At 35.2% G+C, this 22,027-nt stretch overlaps 1 protein-coding gene across 6 annotated transcripts in view; it reads left to right on the forward strand.

The window, feature by feature from the left end:
• The window catches only part of LOC150075848 (mitogen-activated protein kinase kinase kinase 13-A-like), a 276,690-nt gene that overhangs the window by 161,400 nt on the left and 93,263 nt on the right, over positions 1–22,027 (forward strand). For 4 of the 6 annotated variants that reach the window (XM_090387410.1, XM_090387407.1, XM_090387408.1 and 1 more), the window contains exons 2-3: positions 10,408–10,590; positions 15,057–15,086. In XM_090387410.1, the coding sequence (XP_090243536.1) occupies positions 10,451–10,590; positions 15,057–15,086 (170 nt within the window). In that variant the 5' untranslated portion in view covers positions 10,408–10,450. Of the gene's footprint in view, positions 1–175; positions 247–10,407; positions 10,591–15,056; positions 15,087–22,027 lie in introns of those variants that run through there. The other 2 variants (XM_090387411.1, XM_090387412.1) reach the window with 2 other exon arrangements.

Below are 22,027 nucleotides of genomic sequence, written 5' to 3' on the forward strand. Positions count from 1 at the left end.
CTTAGTGTAATTGAAGGCCCAACGACAAGCAGCTTCAGGAGTCAAGCAATAAGCGCGCAATTTGTGGCAATAGTACGGCTTCTTTACGTGCATGCAAGAATTTTCTTCTTTATCTTTGGTGCTTTCGTGTTTCTTAAACTGCAATTCATTTAACATCGAACTAATGATGCTTAGAAAAGAATTATTGACTCATATAGGTGCTTTGTTTTAATGGGATACTGATGTAGTGCTGCATGCCCTCGTGCGGTAAATGACCTTCTTTATTTATATTATTATTGAAGATTATCATATATTTGAGGTGCTAATATGTAACGGTAAAATTTAACCCCAGGGGCTCACATCTGGTAAGTATGGGCCTCGCACACCCAGGGTCCTGAGCTGGATATCATCATTCTTCTCTTTCTTGGTGATTCTTTTCTTCTCTCTCTCTCTCTCTCAGGGTAACTCGGAATTTTTTTTGACCAGTGCAGCATAACCCTCAGGCTTCCTTGCACTATAGGAATAATAATAATAATAATATCTTTCATTAGTTTTATAAGATCAGTTGAACATAAAAAGACCGAGACTTTCATTATTGAAATATTTTTAAATGAATGTGTAGTTGGGGTAAGGTTAAAATTAAAAATGTAATGAAAATTTAGATCTTACAATAAGTACCACGTAATTTTGTAAATTAATTTATAATCTGAATGCCCCCTAAATAGTAAATAACCATGGTATTTAGTGTTATGGCCAAAATAATGAAAGGAAGGCAGCTTATACTACATCATCAATAAATAAATAATAAAATCATTTACTTACTTTTTCATTTGCCAATTCTCTTTAATTCATTCAAATTCTACCTTCACAACACTGCCCTGCTCATTGATGCATCAGCATCTAAGGCTATTGTGCACCTATTATACAGTTATCCCCAGGTATTTTGAAATGTCATGGATAATGAGGCGATTATTGCATTTCAATGAAATAGTCTTTTAGTATTATTAGCCATATGGTGAAAGGAAGCCGGAGGCTTTTGCTGCACCAGGCAAAAAAAAAAAAAAAAAAAAGAGTTACCCTGAGAGAGAGAGAGAGAGAAGTGGAAGGGAATCACCAAGAAAGAGAAGAATGATGATATCCAGCTCAGGATCCTGTGTGTGCCATGCCCATACTCACCACATGTGAGCCCCTGGGGTTATATTTCAGATTTTAAGAAAGATAAGTTATTGTTTAATATGTTTTTTAAGAAAAAAATTTCCATTTCATTGGAAATGGATGAAATAATTAATAAAAACAAAAATGACCCTTAATGATATCACACTTCACCGTATTAAAATGTTAATGCAATGTGCCAAAACACATTAACATGAGTTGCAGTGCCGCTGGTGTTCTTGTATAAGCTTGACCGTCCATTATCATTATCTTCCATGCTAGCATCCTATCTGAACTTGCTAATATTTGATTATTCCATAAATTTTATATATAAGGTTCTAACATTTGGTTGACCAATGTTGCACTAATTGCTTATTTATTTTATTGTCAAATACATGGTGGAAAATCCGTTTTATTTATTTATTGTCATATAAACAGGGTGTTGTTGCCAGAAATTAATGTCAGTTAACTATATTGTAAACATTGGACTTGGTGAGAATGACTGTTCTCTACATATCTGAAATATTAGGTCAAATGTGGCTCAGTGGTCATTGTGGCAGTATTGAAACATGTTTCATATGACCATGGTTCAAATACACACCCACCAAATACAGTAATATTCTTGTATTTTGTATCGTGTAAACTCCTCTGATCCTATATGGGCATTCTGTATATGGCCATATACAGAATGCCCATAAAACAGAAAATTTTATTTTAAATCTAATAGTAGTCTCACCTGACTACTGTTAGATTTAATGATGCAGGTATATGCTGCCTGTGGCAGCATATATCTGCATCGTTCCACTAAGGTCCCAATTTATAAAGTCTATTTCTATTTTACTGTTTTGTTCACAATCCAGTTTATACTGGTCTGCTGCTGAATTCTACCCTCAGGTCAGATCCCCTCATGCATTGGGTACCCTTGTGTTACCCTTTGTGCAGTAACATATAGTTAAACATAAGAAAGGCACCTGGGGTTGATAGGATCTATCCAGTTATATTACAGGAGGTGGTAAGGAACTAAGCAAACCCTTAGCCATAATTATGAGAGCATCCTTTGACTGAGAGGAAGTCCCCATGGACTGGAGATGTGCAAACGTGTCCCCAATTCACAAAGGGGATCTAAGAGTGACACGAGTAATTACAGACCAGTTAGTTTAACTTCTGTTCCGGTTAAAATAACGGAGTCACTGGTTAAAGATGCATTGCAGGATCATCTAGACAAAACTGCAGCAATAATTCAGACACAGCATAGGTTTGTTAAGGGAAATTCTTGTTGACAAATTTGATTAGTTACTATGATGTGGTTACAAAGGAACTAGATGCAAAAAATAATTTTGATATCATGCACTTGTATTTCAGGAAAGTTTTTGACACCGTTGAACATGGAAGATTGCTGTACAAATTAGAGCAGTTTGGTATTAAGCGTAAGTTGCTACAATGGATAAAAGGATGGTTTAATTTTTTATTTTATTTTTTATGGGAACCCCAAACACAAGAGGTATTAGAACCTATAATACTTAGTACTGTGCTTGGGGTGGAGGTTGAGAAGACGAAAGAAGATATTTATTGACATTGGATTTCTGTAGACTGTAATTTTCAGGAAATACATATGAAGGAAGGTGGTTCCAGAAAACAGCAGTTGAATGAATAAACGAGGATGATGGAAAATGGTTGATTCTGTGAGTTTGAAGTTGGACAGTAAATGGATGTTGGCTGGTGGTGGTACATGTTGAAAGAGAGAGCAGGAATTATAGAAGCCAATTCAGAAGAACAGTGCCCATGGAAGTATCTGTAGAAAAGGCATGCAGCAGAAACAGAACGTCTATGAGACAGAGAGTGGAGAGAGTCTGTTAGAGATGAGTCATTAATTAACCTAAATGCCCTCTTCTGAATGGAATTTAGAAGCCTGAGAGAGGTTTTGGGGGCACCGCCCCTATGTGGGAACAATATTCCATGGTAGGGCAGATTTACGATTTGTACAGAATGAACAGCTGTTTGGAAGAAAAGTAACGCCGAGAGCGAGAGAAAACTAAGTTTTTTAGATGCAGAGGAAGCAATATTTGTAATGTGCTTGTGCCAAGAGAGATTAGAAGTAATATTTGTAATGTGCTTGTGCCAAGACAGATTAGGAGTCAGCATAATCCCCAAAAGAGATATATCATCTTGCCTAGAAATCAGAGTATCACCAAAGATAAGCCTGGGTAGCAAGAGAATCCTTTTTGCCAGATATAAGGCAAGACTGAGTTTTAGCAGGATTGAAATCAACTAAGTTGTCTTTGCCCCACCTGGAGATCGGCATTTAAGGAATTGCTGGAGCAGATATTCAAAAAGTTGAAGCTGTTTGAGCAGGGCAAGGTTTCTCAAACTGGAAAGTGGAATGCAATGTGCTATCATCGGCAGAACTATGGATAGGATTTCCAGTCAATGGAAGAAGGTCATTAATATGCAAGAGGAAAAAGAGTGGGGGAAAGAACCGAACCTTGGGGGACACCAGCATTAGTGGAGAAGTTAGAAAACAGAGCCATCTACCATCACCCTCAGTGAGCGATCAGAGAGAAAACTGGATAACCAATTACAAAAAACAGTTGGCAAACCATAAAATGGAAGCTTGTTTAAAAGACCTTTATGCCAAACACGATCGAAAGCCTTTGAGATGTCAATAGCAACTGCTTGTGTTTCACCAAACTTTTCTATTGAATTTGTCCATAAGTGGGTAACATAAGCCAGAATATCATCAGTGGATCGACACTGACGGAATCCATACTGGCGATCGTTGATCAGATAGAAGGTTTCTAGGTAATTTAAGAGTTGGCAGTTAATTGATTTCTCCATTACTTTAGAAAGATTAGAAGTACAGTAATTGCAATAGAACGATAATTGGATGGGAGGGATTTGTCACCCTTTTTACGAACTGGTTGGATATGAGCAAATTTCCAAACAGAAGGAAAAACACCTTTGGAATAAGAAAGTGAAAAAAGGTGGCAAAGAACAGGAGTAAGTTCAGGAGCACAGGTTTTGAGAACAAGCGGAGAAATATCATCAGGACCTGAAGCTTTCTTAGCATCAAGGTTCGTCGAAATCCTTCTGACATCCTTTCGACAGACGATCACAGGAGGCATTGAATGGATCGTGTTGGGAATGGTGGGAAGTGTTTTACCAAGATCATGAATACATGAGTTGGACGAAAAATGGAATGCTAGCAGGTGAGCTTTATCCTTGGCCGAAGTGACAACAGACCATCTGGTTTTGACAGAGGTGGGAGCAGAAATGGGCAAAAGTTGTGGCCAATAGCTTTTGCAAGAGACCAGAATGCTCGGCTACCATTAGGGCAAGAAGAGAGTTTTCTACTCTTAGCCTGTTCAAAATATAGTTTGGACTGATTAATAACTGCTTTACAATTGTTGCGAGCTTTGATGTAGGCAGAAAATGAAACTGAAGAATTGGAAACAAGCCAATTATGATATGCAACATTCTTCTCTTGAACAGCCTTAGCACATTTATTGGAAAACCAAGATTTAGATAAAGGAGGAGATTTTAAAGTGGAGTGTGGAATAAAGGATTCCATTCCTACAAGAATAATTTTACTGACACGATCTGAGCAAATGTTGACATCAGAAGTTTTGAAACAGTAATCCGACCAAGGAAAAGAAGAAAAGAAATCTCGCAGGTCATCCTATTTTGCATTCTTTTAATGCCAAACAACATGAGGTTCGGAATAGCCATGAGATAAAGGTTCCATTGGAGAAGAGACAATCGCCAAGTTGTGATCTGAGGTGCTTAAAGGACCACTCACTTTGACCGTGTACTTAGAAGGGTTGTTTGTGAGAAAAAGATCAAGCTTGTTGGTTGTATGGTTAGTATTGTCTGGTATTCTGGTAGGTAAATGAACAATTTGTGCAAGGTCATTAGTAATTGCAAGGGCATCAGCATCTCGACCAGCTGGGTTGGTGTGACTAGAAAACAGAAATGAACTGGAGTTGTTGTTGTTATTTGGTTTTTAGGAGCATTAGCAACTAAGGCCATATTGCTCCGGGATATGCGGTGGTCATTCCCTGAATGACCTTTCCGCATCCTCCGTATTTGGTGGTGACGGGCTCGAACCCCGGTCTAATCAAGAAGCGTGTGCTACGCACTGCTGCTCCTTCCCACCTGGCTACGGAGGCGCCACTGGAGTTGTGAACATTAAAATCACCAAGGAAAATTACCTCATTGTTAGGAAAGTTGGACTGGAGAAAGTCAAGTTGCAAAGAGAGGAAGTCAAAGAGCTTCAAGTGATTAGTGGAGTTGGGAGAATGGTAGAAACAACAAATGAATTTGACAGAATGAGGTAGAGAGATTTTAAGTCAGAGAAGATCAAAAAGAGAAGATTCCAAATTACCAAGTCTCTGACCGGGAATATCGGAACGGACATGTGCACAAGTACCACCTTTGAGGTGAAAGGAATCGTACAGCGAATAATTTGGGCATCTGAGATGAGCAGTAGTTGAATCAACCGATAACTGAGATTCTGTCAGAAAAAGTACACGGAGTTTGGCAGACTGCAGGAGGGAATGGACATCATTGAGATTAGAACTGAGATCACGTATATTTGTGAAATTAACTAGGAAGTGAGTGGGAGCAGACAGAGAGTGGAAATCAATGAACACTGCTCTTCGTGAACTAATGTTATTAATGGAATCCCACAGGGTTCGGTGTTGGTCTCACTGTTGTTTTATTTTTTTATCAATGATATTGATGAAGGTATATCAGGCTTAGTGTTGAAGTTTGCAAATGATACAAAAGTTGGCAGGGTTGTTAATGGCAGTAATGGCAGTGTGCTACTGCAACAGGATCTAGAGAATTTGGGCAGATGTACTGAGAAGTGGTAACTGAAGTTTAACATTGACAAATGCAAAGTATTGCATATGGGTAGAAGTAACCCAAGAGGAATGTACCAATTGTGTGGTACTACACTTAAGGTGGCAGAAAATGAAAAAGACCTGGGAGTGATTGTGCAGTCAGATATGATGTTTTCTGAGCAATGCAGCAGGCTGCAAGAGTAGGTCATGGGGTATTGTTAATGATATACAGGAATTTTGCTAGTAAGGAAAAGGAGGTGATTCCCTTTGTATAAGGCAATGGTCAGGCCACGCCTTGAGTTCTGCGTACAGGTCTGGCAGCCTCATTTTAGGAAGGATGTAGAGTTCCTTGAGCGTTTACAGAAAATGGCAACAAGATTGGTGAGGGGAACGAGGGGGTTCTCTTACCAAGAAAGGCTTAAGTTCTGCAAATTGCAGTGGCTGGAGACTAGGCACCTGCAAGGTGATCTGATTGAGGTGTATAAGGCCTTGAATTGGTGTAGCATGCTGAATTCTGATGGGATTCTTCCATTTGCTCAGATTACGAACTTGAGTGGGCATAAATTCAAGTTAAGGAAAGACAGTTGTAGAATAAATTGTGTGGAAATTTGCCTTTAGCCCGTGGGTAGTTAATTGCTGGAACAAACTTCCATGTGTCATTATTGAGGTTGATAGCTTAAGAAAATTTAAGGAGGAACTGGAAAAACGTTTAGAGGGAATGGTTGTGAAAAATTTTTTTTTGGCTGATGCTACATAAGTTTATACACTTGCTTTCTTACATCATGTGCATCTATTACTGTATTCTGTTTCAGAATATGTTACTGCATAAATTAAAGTTAATTGTTTAATTTGCTGTCATCCTAACTGTGCTGTAACATTGTTTAAACAAAATATACTACACTGTAGATGAACAAAGGTTGGTATTGGGGTTAATGACAGTAATTAGGTTAAGCTACTGCATCAAGGTCTAGAAAAATTAGGCAGGTGTACTGAGAAATGGCAGTTGAAGTTTAACATTGACAAATGCAAGGTAATTCATATGAGTAGCAGTAATCCCAGATTAATGTACCAACTGTGTGGTACTACACGGTCGGTACCTTAATATAGTGAAAAAGACCTGGGGATAATTGTGTTGAAGTTCTCTGAGCAGTGTAGATATGCTGCCAGGACAGCCCATGGGGCTTTGTTGATGATATAAAGGAAATTTTTTAGTAGGGATAAGAGTGATTATTTCATTAGTACGAGGCAGTGGTTAGTCACATCTTGAGTACCGCATACAGGTCTGGAAGCTTCATTTTAGGAAGGATGTAGAACTGCTGGAATGGGTGCAGTGAAGGGAACAAAAGGGTGGTCCAGGGCTGTATTTACGTATGAGCTAAACAAGTTGCGGCTTAGGACCTCACATTATAAGGGTCTACTTCATATTAAAAAAAATCCTTTTTTTTTTTAATGTTGTTACAGGTGAACCATAAACAACATACAAAATTATGGTAATTTTTGTTATGATTTTCACTGTCATTGTTAATCACTAATTGGTTGTTACTTCAAGTGGCTTGCCTGCCAAAAACGACAATAATAATCAGTAAATGGTAGAACATTCTTGTACTTCTGTTTACTGATTTTTATCTGTTGTCTATTTTTTTTTCTAAAAGAACCACAGAATATGTGCAAAGAATAATTTTTGTGATATACATACATATAATTTATAGATTATACTGTAATTTTAAATTATATTATTTAATTTTGTTATATATTTAATAAAAGTTAATAAAGAATATGCACAAATGTAACTTGCCTTTTTATAATGCATATTACATGTGTATTGAAGCCTGCTTAATTGTACAGCCCATTTAATTTATTTTTAATTTAAAAAATTAATTTATTATTATTTGATGCAGAAGGAAGGGTCTCATACATGTTATAGCGGCACCTCCATAGCCAGGTGGGCAGGAGCAACAGTGCGTAGCACACGCTTCTTGATTAGACCAGGGTTCGAGCCCATGACCACCAAATACGGAGGATGCGGAAAGGTCAGGGAATGACCACTGCATATCCCCGGAGCAATATGGCCTTAGTTGCTAATGCTCCTAAAAACCAAAACAACAAAATAAAAATAACATGTTATAGCTTAGGGCAGTGGTTTTCAACCTGTTTTTAATAACGGCACCCCTAAGTAATTTATTTTATTTTTATATATACACACCCCTAATATTAAAAAAATGTTATATGATAGTTATTACAATAATATAACTAAATAAACATAATCTATAGATCACCACAAAATTAAAAAGATACTATACACCTTTTTTGTAATGAAATAAATATATAAATTAAAAAAAAAATAAGTTTAACTAACTTAAACGCGAATTACGTGGCATCCCTGGAATGTTGTTGCGGCACCTCCTGTTGAAAACTACTGGCTTAGGGTCACAACAAGTTTAAATCTGGCCCTGGGATGGTCTTACCATTGAAAAGCTTCAGTTCTGCAAATTGCAGCATCTGGAGACTAGGCACTTGTGAATTTATCTGATTGAGGTGTTTAAGGCTTTGAATGGATTGAGCAAGCTGAATGCTGATGCCATTCAGCACTCTTGATTAGACTACACATGTGAGGGGCATAAATTCAAATCGAGGAAGGATGGTTGCAGGCTAGATGTCTGTAAGTTTGCCTTCAGCAAGCAGGTGGTCAATTGTTGATTGTTGGAACAAACTTCCATCTATTGTTGTGGAAGTCAGTAGTTTGAATAAATTCAAGGAAAAACTAGACAAATTCTTGCAGGGGGATGGACAAGTTATTTATTTTTTTTTTTTTTAATGGCTGATGCTTTATAAGCTTGCGCTCTTGCATCATTTGTCACTACTAATACTTGATACTTCAGCTGATAGATTGTATTCTCTTTTCATCATATACAAATAATAAATAATAATGTTTTTTGTGTGTGCTCCAGGATTCACATAGGTGTGTGTGTGTAAGAGTGAGAGGTACCATATTTTGGTGATTTTTCAGCTTAGTGTGCATTTTACCAAAATGCATTAAGGGCTTATGCCTCAGGCTGCAAGAGAATTAGACTATGTACAAGCTAGTGCAAATGTATCATATTAGTACACAGCTAAACTCTGAATTAGCAAATTATTTGCAAAGGCAGCATCATTTAAGTTATATCTCATATTGGGAATACCTTTACAACGAGTTGCCATGATATTGCACTACTTCGAATAAGCAACGCTTCACCAAAAGGAAAAGACTGTTGTTACTTATTCTCAGCAGATACTACCACCCAGATGGCACCATTTCAGGGCTATTTTGTATATGTGTTGGATAATAACTCTACTCTTTACTTCTCCCTATTAGACTTAGAAAAGCAAAAAAGTAGAGGGAAAGTAATACTAGGAGTGGAAGAGGAAAAGAAATGGTGTAGAAGAATGAAAGGGACAGTAACTCCTTCAACTCACACCACTCAAAAACTCAACTCCTCAAATAGGCAACGCTTCCCCAGTGGAGAAGGCTGTTGTTACCTATTCTTGGAAACTCCAGACATCATCAGGCTCCCCCTGGTGCCGTTTCAGGGCTATTTGGTCCTCCTCCTGTGGGTGGGTTGGTACCCTAGTGATGTAATGATGGCAAAACAGTTACGAAGTATAACTCCACAATATGAGAGATGCCTGATGGTGTATAAGATGAATTAAGACCAAAATGCATTAAGGGCTTATGCCTCAGGCTGCAAGAGAATTAGACTACATACAGGTTAGTGCAAATGCATCATATTAGTACACAGCTAAACTCTGAATTAGCAAATTATTTGCAAGCCTGAGGCATAAGCCCTTAATGCATTTTGGTCTTAATTCATCTTATACACCATCAGGCATCTCTCATATTGGGGAGTTATACTTCATTACTGTTTTGCCATCATTACATCACTAGGGTACCTACCCACCCACCCACCAAAGAAGGGCCAAATAGCCGTGAAACAGTGCCGTCTGGGTGGTGGTATCCACTGAGAATAAGTAACAGCAGTCTTCTCCTTTTGGTGAAGCTTTACTTATTCAAAGTAGTGCAATATCATGGCAACTCATTGTGAAGGTATTCACAATATGAGATATAACTTAAACGATGCTGCCTTTGCAAATAATTTGCTAATTCAGAGTTTAGCTGTGTATTAAATGGTTCGAATAAAGTATCCGTTAATTTTTTTAATAACACTTTTTATTTATCTGCTTGGATTATAATAGTATTAAGTTAATGTATGAAGTGCTACATCTTTTAGTATAAATTATGGTTCATGAATCTGGAGTTATGCTTTTAAATCAGATTAAAGTTAGAAAAATGAATTTTATTATTTATTGCTATATATAAAAGTGTCATGTGTATGTCAGTGTAATGATCTTTATGATATACTATATTAGAGTTTAAATGAATTGAAACATTTGTTTTTAGAATTCTATGTTGCGGTAGCAGTGTAACTTCCTCTCCCAGCCCCATGCATACCCCATTTGGCAGCATGTCGGGCCTGGTGAATGTGGAGGGCCCTCAACAAGAAGAGGGAGTGTACAGTAGCAGCTCTCCACCTTCGCTGGCCATCTTAGGTAACAGTACTGACAAAGAGGACATTGGAACAAGGTATTGTGCATGAGCTTGAGTCATTTTGTTCAGTAAGCTGTTTAAAACTTTATATATATATATATTATTATTTTTTTTATTTTTTTTTTAAATAAATTCCAGTATTGATGACTGTTATATTTTTAGCAATTGTTTCAGATTAAGAAAAAAATTTCTGTATAAAAAGTTAGCAAAAACTTGATTTTATTACATGCAACTAACTTCTTTGAACATGAAATTAATAGTGTATAAAGAGTGAAAGATATATTTTTAATTTAAATGAACTAAAAAGAATTTTCAAAAATAAAGTGAAAAATAAATTTAAATGAACAAAAATTCTTTTCAGTTCATTTAAATTTGCATTTACTTTTCGTAATACAATCATAGCATAACATCATAGCATATTCATCCAAAGTTAAAATTCAACAAGACACAGGTGGTTTTTTGGTGAAGCATTTTATCCTTTCTGTGGAATAATACATATTAATATATATGGAACTAATTGATATTAGTTATGCATATTCGGTAAAATCCCAGTTATCCAATCTCTATGGGGAATTGGGGATGCCATTCCACAAATTTGCCAGTTTGATGAGTGTTACTCATATAGGTGCCTGTGCTATATGATGAAATGCTGTAATGTGATGTTAAACTTCTTAGTCACACCATATACACTATACATTATTTCCTTTGACTTAATTTTAAAATACTTATTTTCATGCTTCTTAATATTTAAATTTATCACTGATTTGATTAAAACTTCAGTAAATACAAATTCATTTTATATCTAATTTGCAGTTAAAAGAGGATAGTATCCTCATTCGATAGCAACACGTTTCACAAAACTTAAGTGCTGTTAATTTTGGTTTGCTGTGCCAGTGGCAGTTCATTACACCACTGTTATTTGTAGTTTTGGTGATAGCATGACTGCAAAAATACAGTGCAGTGATACCTACCATAAGCAAAAATGATGCTTATTACCTTCATTATTTATTAATATAATTAATGTCTATTTAGTTTTATTAGAGAAAATGCTGAACGTGGTGTCCAGCAGCTCTTATGCACTCCATACACTTTCTGAAGACATTCTGGCTCACATGCTGCATTGTTCTTTGGATATGTTGGCTATTTTAACTTTAATGTGTTCCCTAAGCTATTCATTTTGTGTATTGTACCTTTTAAATAATTCTACAAGAAAAAAAAATCTAGAGAATGATTTGGTCATAATGCTTGACTTCATTGTTGGAAATGTCCACTAAACACTCACTTTTTTATTATTATTATTAGCCATATGGTGCAAGGAAGCCTGAGGCTTATGCTGCACCAGCCAAAAAGGATTTCTGAGAGAGAGAGAGAGAGAGAGAGAGAGAGAGTAGAAGAGAATCACCAAGGAAGAGAAGAATGACTATATCCAGCTCAGGACCCTGGGTGAGCCAAGCCCATATTCACCAGTTGTGAGCCCCTGGGATGTTATACAACATAGAAAGCAACCACATGCAGATAATGCGTGTTTTTCTAAGCTCTAGTACTTGTTATTTTGGCTGTTCACTGGCCATTCAAGTAAAACCATGCTTCATTTGGAGAAAACATCAATTCTGGGTCAATTTCTCTGCCATGAAAGGAACTATTAGCAATAATGGATCTGGCTGTGGGATCTTTTTTTGCAATGACTGCACTACTGTTGTTTAGTTGGGCAGCAGTTTTTTTGTTGTTGCTGTTTGTGTAGTACTCTTTGATATTCCCATTTTTTGTTCGAGGTGTTTAAGAGACTTGCAAGATCCAGGCAAATGCCACTTTTGTCAAATTCCTCTTGTGGTAATACTTGCTGGTCTCACTTTGGTTTACTGTTCAGTAATACACCTTTGATTCTCAGTTTATTTATTAAATAATGAATGGTATTCTTGCATGGGATGCAAATACCAGGAAACTTCTTCCTAAATTCTTCTTGACACTTCTTAGCAGAATTATGCAGCACACAATTATGGTTATTTTTTTTTTTTTTTTTTTTTTTTTGGTAGTTATTGGCGCATCGGCTTCTGTGGCCATAGTGCACCTCCCAAGGTTTTTTGCAGTACTTTGATCCAAGCCCGAGGCGGGATTCGAACCCGCGACCTTTGGGTTGCCAGGCAGGCGCTTTACCCACCCGGCTAGCCCGGTCGGCAATTATGGTTATGCAGCATTTGGTTGTATAAACATTTGCTGCTCTTCAGTGAGTGTTCATTTATGATTATGCATTGCTGTAGAGCAGCAGTGAGTGTGCAATAGCTGTATGAGTTTATCATGCAAAAATGCCAGAGATTGATAAGAAAAGCACATGAAAATGCCAGAGGTTGATACACAGTGACTGCGTAACTCTGTGAAAATACTAACAGTTGTGCATTGTTTCTTCAAAAAATCCTCCCTATATATGGACTAATTAAGACCAATCATGGTCCAGGTAACTGAAAATCTAGATAATAAGACATTGTTAGTAGAAATAGAACATTATTTGAGATTGTGTGATAACACATCAGTGTTCTCCCCAGAACACTGATGTGTTATTACCTCCTTTTTCACATAAAATAAATTATAATCATTAAAAATGAATTTATATTTATTAATGTACATTATTAATTACTGTATGATTGCAGGGAAATGTTTCAATGTAGTAGTTGAAATCAAATAAAATTTGTATACTTTACTGCATTTGATTTTGATCATGGGGATCGAAATAGGTACTCAACCTCGGTGTTCAATGAGAGCAGAAAGATTCCTGTGATTGAAATGAAATATAGTAAAGCATATGAATTTTATTTGATGTTATCAGTTTCTTAAAGTTAATAGTGTGGAATTGGTTGCAAGGCTAAAAGCTCACTTAGAATGCTTGATACCATTGCATTGGCTTTGTAAGCTCATATGATGATTTGTTAGTATGTAAATCATTCTTGCTGCTCTGTAGTGACATTGAGCCATATAATTCTATAGAAGTTATATGCTTTGTATTCTTAGAAATGAACACCTTAAAATTCACTGTGTTGATATTATTACAATCCATGTATATTCAACACTCACTTGTTTTCAGAGTAACTAATTTCATGAAACAGTTGCAGTTCTGCATGCAGTTCACACAGGAACATATTTTGTGGGAGGTGGGATTGGGGGATAAATCAATCTGAAATTTGCAAAAATTTTATATTTTTTACTCAATCAGATTTGTTCACATGCAAATGATTGAAGTGATTGGAATGAATTAAAAAGTTTGATTTTATTAATTGTTTTAATATATGTGTGTGTATATATAATTTTTTTATATTGGATTTTTAATGAATTTGTATAAAATAAATGTGATCCTGAAGCTTAATTGATATTTACTTATTTCCATGAACTCACTTGAGCTGTTTTCTCAGTGACAGAAAAAATTTTTTATCGCTCTTACAACACTTTGTTTAAAATTGTTTTATGATAATGTTAATGAGAAAGGTCTGTATATTAATAGCAGTGTTATAAAGTTATGAAATAAAAAAAAGGATGTACATAGGTTGATCATTTTATTCGCATGGTGGACATATCTTAATTTAATCTTCATCGCTGAGATCTGCTGGTGCCCTCTCCTTTCCAAAATAATTTCCATCAAAGTGTATGCACTTGCACCATCCATGAATCCACTCATAGATGGACTTCTAGATGCTATTTCTTAATAAATCTTTGAGAGGCACTTGTGCCACTTGAAAATTGAAATTTATTTCAAACACTTTTCTTCTTAAGCCCCTGACATTTCTCTCACAGTCTCTGCAGCACTTATACAATGTTGAACACAATAGCAAATGACAAAATGTTGATCAGTCTTACAGTCTTCCATTATGTAGCTCACAAAATAATTCATGCTAATAGCACATAACTTAAAGCCACTTTGCAATTATTGGGCATCAGAATTTGCAACTTTGTCAATATATTCTTTTACATACTCTTTTGTCATCTACTGGCAGTTTGCAAAAATTTAAGTGGTTGTAGGATAGTGTTGCCATTCCACGGATTAATTGATCAGCCTGTGTAAATGAGGATGATGTATTACTCATTCTAAGTGTTTAGTTTAAAATATATATTAAATATTTTTAATAAATTTTTATATTTGGATTTTAATGAATCATTTATAAAATAATGATGAACTGGAAACTTATTGATATTTTGTTATTTGTATAAAATTACTTTACTTAAAATTTCTTTATAATAATAATGAGAAAGGTCTGTATAAGAAAGTTTTATAAAATTGTGGAATCACAAAATGGTATATTTAGTTAGGTGAAGATTGATTATGTATTATATATTCTCTATTTTTAGTTCCATAATTTCTAGATGGGTTCTGTATTTTAACAAAATATAACAGAAGTAACTCTGGCATAACTCATACTTTCAAAAAAGAAAGACTTTGCTAACTTTCATTAACGACATAATTTAATAACTTATAATTCTAATTAACTAACATTTTTTCCATAACTTTTTTTTTGTAGTACTGACAAAGAGGACTGCTTTGAAACTGGGTATGTTCATGTTATTTATGATTCAAATGTTTATTTGAATAAAGAATACTTTTAGTGTATTTGTTCTTCCTTGGTTTTCCTCTTAACTGACAAAGTGTGGAATGATGTTAAAAGAAAACACCTAATTTTTAAACTTACTAATGGTTCCAAAGAGAGAGAGAGAGAGAGAGAGAGAGAGAGAGAGAGAGAGAGAGAGAGAGAGAGAAAAAAGTAATTTGTAATAAGTTTCATTGGTGTTTGAATTCTCTTCAAATGTCACTGGTGGGTTGGAATCTAATTAAGTTTCCAGGTGATTATGGATGCAGCAGGGAATATTGATACCTTAACTGCAGACTTGCTTACTTGTCATTTATTGTCATAATTATACACGGTAATTTTACCATGTATAATTATGAAAAAGTTTTACTGACATTAAAAAATTTTTGCAGGCATGCTCTGAGTTGTGTGTAATACATATAATCATTTTCATATCAGGAGTTTGGCAATATCCACCATCAACAATCTCATTTGTTTTGATAAATTCATGCTTTTAAATCATTGATGTTTCTCATTTGAGTATGGTAAACCATGTTTTTGATATAGCCTCGCAAAAAAGAAGTATAATAGCATAAAGTTGCCACAAATATCTTGAACCAATGATTCAGCCACCATATTTGATCCACCAGTTTAGGAAATGGTCAAGTGAAATGAGCACATACAAACACTTATTTTTTAAAACAGAATGAGATATCATATGTTCCATTTTGTCAAAAAAAAAAAAAAAACCTGTTGGAGTATAGCTCTTTCTTAATTGTTCCATTTCAAGTCTGCTCCACAAATAATAGGCCAATCACTTGGTGAAGAAACAGACCACACTAGGCATTCGCTTTTGACTTTTCACATGCATGAAAGATTAATGAAAGATTGCTTGATCTGAAAAAAATTGTTTCTGCAGAAATTTGTCATTCTTCATTCATTTAAGCATGTTTATTTTGAAGAATATTTCCTAGATGCTTTGTCATCTGGCATTATTTCCTGTGACATTTACATGCATACAGACATAAACACTTATGTAACACTTTCTGTAATGTTTACTGGGGTATTTAACTGAATGGCAGTTTTCCTTTAAAATGTAGATGAATACAATTTTTTCATATGTTTGATATGGTCTGCTGAGATTTACTCATAGGCCTCTGCATTTTTTTGTGAAGGCATTGCCAATTTTTTTAAACAGTTTACAACAAGCACAAATTGATGGTCATGTTGGTTCTTTCCTATAGATTGTTTGGTAGTTTCATTGCAAATAGATATTATATGTGATCTGGATTGCACAATGTACTGTGCCTTCTTATGGCAACACATTCATAAGAAACACAGTCATTTTCACTGATTGTGTGCTATTGTGCTTTGAGCTTTTTTGAGTTCTTCTAAACAATGGGATAAACTATTTATTTGTCAACCTCTTTTTTTTTTTTTTTTTTTTTTTGTCCTTGCCTTTTCCCATTATTATATGGGGTCAGCGTTTTTAATGTTTTGGCATGCAATTTTTATGGCCGGATGCCCTTCCTGACACCAACCCTCACCCTTTATCCAGGCTGGGAATATGCGGTGATCATTCCCTGACCACCGCATATTCTGACAATAAGTTCTTGTCATTTTGCATCAGTTTTAATCTGTTGATATACTAGATCGTATGTATAGCTTAGCTTAATTTTCAGCACTCACCTCATGAGGTGAGTGCTGAAAATTAAGCTAAGCTATACATACGATCTAGTTATTACATTACAGCACATAAGGACTCCTTAAAAATCAAGAGTCTGTTGATATACTTGTTTTAATCTGTTGAAATACTTGTTTAAGCAAGTATTTACTACTTTCTTTCTATTCTGCTAGTACTGGTGAATGTAATGTTTCAGTAGCAGTAACAAATGAAAATTTCACATGATCATTATCAATGGAGCCTGTAGCATATAAATCCACATTAGCATGGAATAATTAATGGACTTGCTGTCTGTCATGTGATCAATTCTGGGGAGGTTAAGTGTGATCATCTGCTAAAAAAAATTATATAATTATCCAACTAGTCCTATTGTTGAGAACCAGTTTTTTATTAATGGTTTTGACCTCTTGAAAGCCTCGTCTAGTATAATTGACTGGTCTTAACCAGTGAAGGATTACATCAAAGTGTCTTGAATTATATAATAACCTTTGGTACATCAATTGAGATGAAATGAGATAGATATCTTTCCAAGTTGCTGATTCATGTATTAATTATATCTTTGGAACTTGTTTTGTTGCAAAATACATCACTTGCTCTTTTGAACCTTTTTAAAATTTGTGAAGTTTACAAATTCTAATAGATACATTTCTTTCAGACACATTTCACCAAACCTCTTAGTGTCCTCTTGCTTTCCTTTCTTGCTGAAATTTTATTTAATCTTCTATGAACTGCTCTGTTCTTTTTTTTTTTTTTTTTTTTCTTTTTAGCTGTTATCTTAGTTCTTCAACCAACTTTTGTAGCCTACTGCAAGAACTGTTATTTGGAAAACCATGGAAATTAATATATGTCTTAATTAAAGAGCCATTAGAAGAACTGTTTTAAATTATAAAAATAGCTAATTTTTTTTCTTTCTTTTAGAGTAGGATATTAATTAACTTTAAAATCTGTATTTAATACTTAAATACAGGTGGGACTACATGTCAGTTTACTGAGAAATAATTTGTACAATTTAAATTATGAAATCACTTTTGTACACATTATTACTTTATTAATATTAACTAGGGGGCTTTGCCCTCTGCTCGCCCACCCCTGCGCATGCTTTTCTATGTAAAATGTAGAGGTATATGGAGTAAGTCAAATTTTTTCTACATAAAACATATACCTGCAGAAGTTTGCCTTTAGCCAGCGGGTAGTTGGTTGGTGGAACAGACTTCCATCCTTTGTTGTGGAAGTTGATAGCCTAAATAAATTTAAGGCTGAGCTGGACAGGTATTTGGAATGAATGGAGGGGTGAAATGGGAGCTTTTTTTTTTTTTTTTTTGTCTGGTGCTGCATAAGCTTGCTTTCTTGCATCATATGCCTCTACTAATGCTACCTGTCGAAACACTGGTTTAAATCTAAATCTAATCTAATCAGGAAATGACCTATGTAATTTTTTACCTGTGCATTTGTAGTGTGCGGCATTTTCAAGGTCGAATAAATATCGAGGTAAAATCCAGAACGGTGTACACCCTTCAACATGGCGGCAAGCAAAACAGTGGGAAAGCAGTGATTGGCAGATGCCATTGCTTTCCACACCCACTGTCCTCCTAGGTTGATATGCCTAGGGTGTTTTTCCCCACATTTGCCGTTGTTTTTAAATCGGGAACTCGTTTTCCCATTTTAAAACAGCAGGATGGAAGGATAAACACCCTACCTAAGCTAAGCCACCCCCTCCTCGATGAACAAAACAATCAGAAAAGGGAGGTGCCTTCCTCGCTTTCATCGAAGTACGTACTATACCTGCCGGTGTATACTATACTGGACTTCAGCCAATATCCCTATATAATTATTTACCTGCACTTACATAGGTCAGAAAAGGCCTTTTGCTTCGGGTTCCATAATACATGAGGAATATTGTTGAGTTCCGAAAGAGCAGGACTAAAATATTTAACTGAAATATTTACAAACTATACAAATATTTAAAATATTCACAAAATACTAAACCACAGTATTTACAAATATACAAAAAACGTTACAATGGAACATCAAATGTTAGACAGTGAATCGCGTGCACGAGGTTGGTGAATGTGGAAATTACGTCACTACAAACCTAATTTGTAGTGACGTAATTGCCTCTCCCTCTTCTCCCATTGGCTCGAATAAATATCACTAGGAGGAAAACTTTTTTAATGTATTGATAGATATTATATTTACATTATTTTATTTATGACATTTAAATGAATTGTTCAAGCTGTTTTCGGCAATTTAGTTCTTTGTAAATTGCATCTCTTCTCAGTAAACTGACATATGGATTACCTTGTATATTTTACTACATTTCCAATGAACTTGTCTCAAATAATATTAAATTAAGTATGCACATTAATTTGTTTCTATTTCAGGAAATATTTAAAATTTTTTTTTTTTTTGTTTAGTTCGTCTGCTACAACCTGAGGTATCTCTATAAAGAGTAGGAGTTTTTATTGTGAGGGGAAAGAATGGGCACTGCAGTGGTTAACTACTGAGTGTATTGACAACAGTGGAAATTATGAGTATTTACTTAATTAACATTTGCCCTGCCTCTCCTTCTTCTGCTTCAGTACTTAAGTATTCTGTAATGAATACTTAAGTACTGAAGTAAATGAATTCTGTAAATAAAAGAGTAAAACAAAAAATTTTTGGGCCTTGATGATAACATTGAAGTGCACTACATGCTCTGATGCTTTGTCTCTGGGTTGTACTGAAACACCCATCTCCAGTGACAATACAGTCGAGGAAATTAGGATTGCCTTGAAGTTTCATCATGAAGTCAAATATTCTTGCAATGACACTCTTTGTTACTTTTGCTCATCCATGAGGCAGTGTGGCACAAATTTTGCACAAATCTTCATGCAGAATTGGAAGAATCGTCTCCTTATTCATATCCAACTCATCAGCCATCATTCTGAGGGTCAAACATTGATCTCTTGCTACAATTTCCCAAACTTTTGCAACTCTGTCCTCATTTCAAGAGGTTGATGGATGCTCACTTCTTGGGTTATTGTGAACATGATAACATTATGTTCACACTGACATGGTTTATGCCTGTTTTTGAACTTCTTATACCATTCAACACACTGGTATGACTTAAAATTTCATCACTATAAACTTCTTTTATTTCCCAGCAAATATCAAAATTTGTTATTTGTTTGTTGCTTCATTGCAAAATCATGACACAGAATGTTAAGGCTGCTACCAAAAGTAGTTGTTACTTGCAGCCTTCCAGTTTACTGGATGATCTTTGTACCACCATCTGTTTGGAAAGCTTGAACTACCACATACCACTTCTGTTTATTTTCAAATTTATTGAACATGACTGCAACAGTAGTGGGAATTTCATTACCACACCTAGGCACCACCGTAGCTAGGTGGGAAGGAGCAGCAGTGCGTAGCACACACTTCTTGATTAGACCGGGGTTTGAGTCCATCACCACCAAATACGGAGGAAGCAGAAAGGTCAGGGAATGACCACCTCATATCCCGGAGCAATATGGCCTCCAAACGAAATCATTACCACACCACCTCATACTGTAATGTGTATATATTATTTCATGTATTTTAAGGCCTGTATGGTCTGTTTGAATTAAACTAATCAAAACTTTTGTAACTTTGTAAATTTTGTAATTGAAGTTTAACATTGACAAATGTAAAGTACTACATATGGGAAGCAGTAACCCCAGAGTAATGTATCAACTCTGTGGTACTACACTGACAGTGGTAGAGAACAAAAAGGACCTGGGGGTAATTGTGCAGGCAGATATGAAGTTTTCTGAGCAGTGCAGACGGCCTGCAAGAGTAGCTCATGCCGTCTTGTCAATGATATACAGGAATTTTTTTAGCAGGGATAAGGAGGTGATTATCCCCTTGTATAAGGCAATGGTCAGGCCACACCTTGAGTACTGTATACAGATCTGGGGGTCTCATTTTAAGAAGGATGTAGATATGTTGGAACGAGTACAGAGAAGGGCAACAAGATTATTGAATGGAACGAAGGGTTGCTCTTATGAAGAAAGGCTTAAGTTTTGCAGATTACAGTGTCTGGAGACTAGGCACCTGCGAGGTGATCTGATTGAGGTGTATAAAGCCTTGAATGGTTTGAGCTTGCTCAATGCTGATGGGATTCTTCCTCTTGTTCAGAATAATCACCTGAGAGGGCATAAATTCAAATTGAGGAAACACAATTGTAGGATAGATGTGCGGAAGTTTGCCTTTAGCCAGCGGATAGTTGGTTGGTGGAACAGACTTCCATATTTTGTAGTGGAAGTTGATAGCCTAAATAAATTTAAGGTTGAGCTGGACAGGTATTTGGAAAGAACAGAGGGGTGAAATAGGAGCGTTTTTTTTTGTTTTTTTTTTTTTTTTGGCTGATGCTGCATACGCTTGCTTTCTTGCATCATATGCCTCTACTAATGCTAACTTGATATTTTTATCATATATATGATGGTTATTTTTTAAATAATTTAAATGAAAACATTGGCTCATGTTCCGAATGGTATTATTAAGAATTAATGCTTTATCACCATTTACATGTAAACATTGTGAAGGAAATCCCCACCACCAGCTTTTTTTCAATTTTAATGTTTAGTAATTCTGTTACACCTGCTTTGAGTATTAGTCAGTCGTAAACCCAAGTTTTTACCTTCTTATCTTATTGCTCCAAAGTATGTGTTACCTCTTGTAAGAATTTCATATTTTATTAAGCAATGCAGTAATTTTATTTTAAATAGTCATGCTGCTTTGCCACTTTATTTCAGAGTTTTCCATAACTAAATTTTTGGATCATTATTTATTGATCTTAATTCAGTTAAAGTTAACATTTAGTATCCAAAAAGAATGCTGCTTTTTGATTTTTTTTTTTTTTTATTATTATTATTTTTTTTTTTACAGTATACTTTCTGACTGTGCCAAAAGCACATGTGAATGTCTTAGAAAACAATAAAAAAAAAGATGAATAAATAATGATATTAAATTAGCAACTTTATTTCTTTGAGAAATATTAAACCTAATTTAACAGCTGATAATTAAAAAGCCATTAGAAGAACTATTTTACATTATAAAATAGTTCTGTATATTTGAATATAATAAATAATAATATAATAAATATTTGAATATAGTATAATAAAAACTACCTTATTATTAATTAAGCAGTTTTTATTTTTCTTTTGTAAATTGGCATTGCTTTTAGAAGCTTGTGAAAAGTTAACTTGTTCATTGCCACCTAAAT

Source organism: Mastigoproctus giganteus, chromosome 13 (genome assembly GCF_048544385.1).
Source record: "Mastigoproctus giganteus isolate SK-2022 chromosome 13, ASM4854438v1, whole genome shotgun sequence".
Lineage (NCBI taxonomy): Eukaryota > Metazoa > Arthropoda > Arachnida > Uropygi > Thelyphonidae > Mastigoproctus > Mastigoproctus giganteus.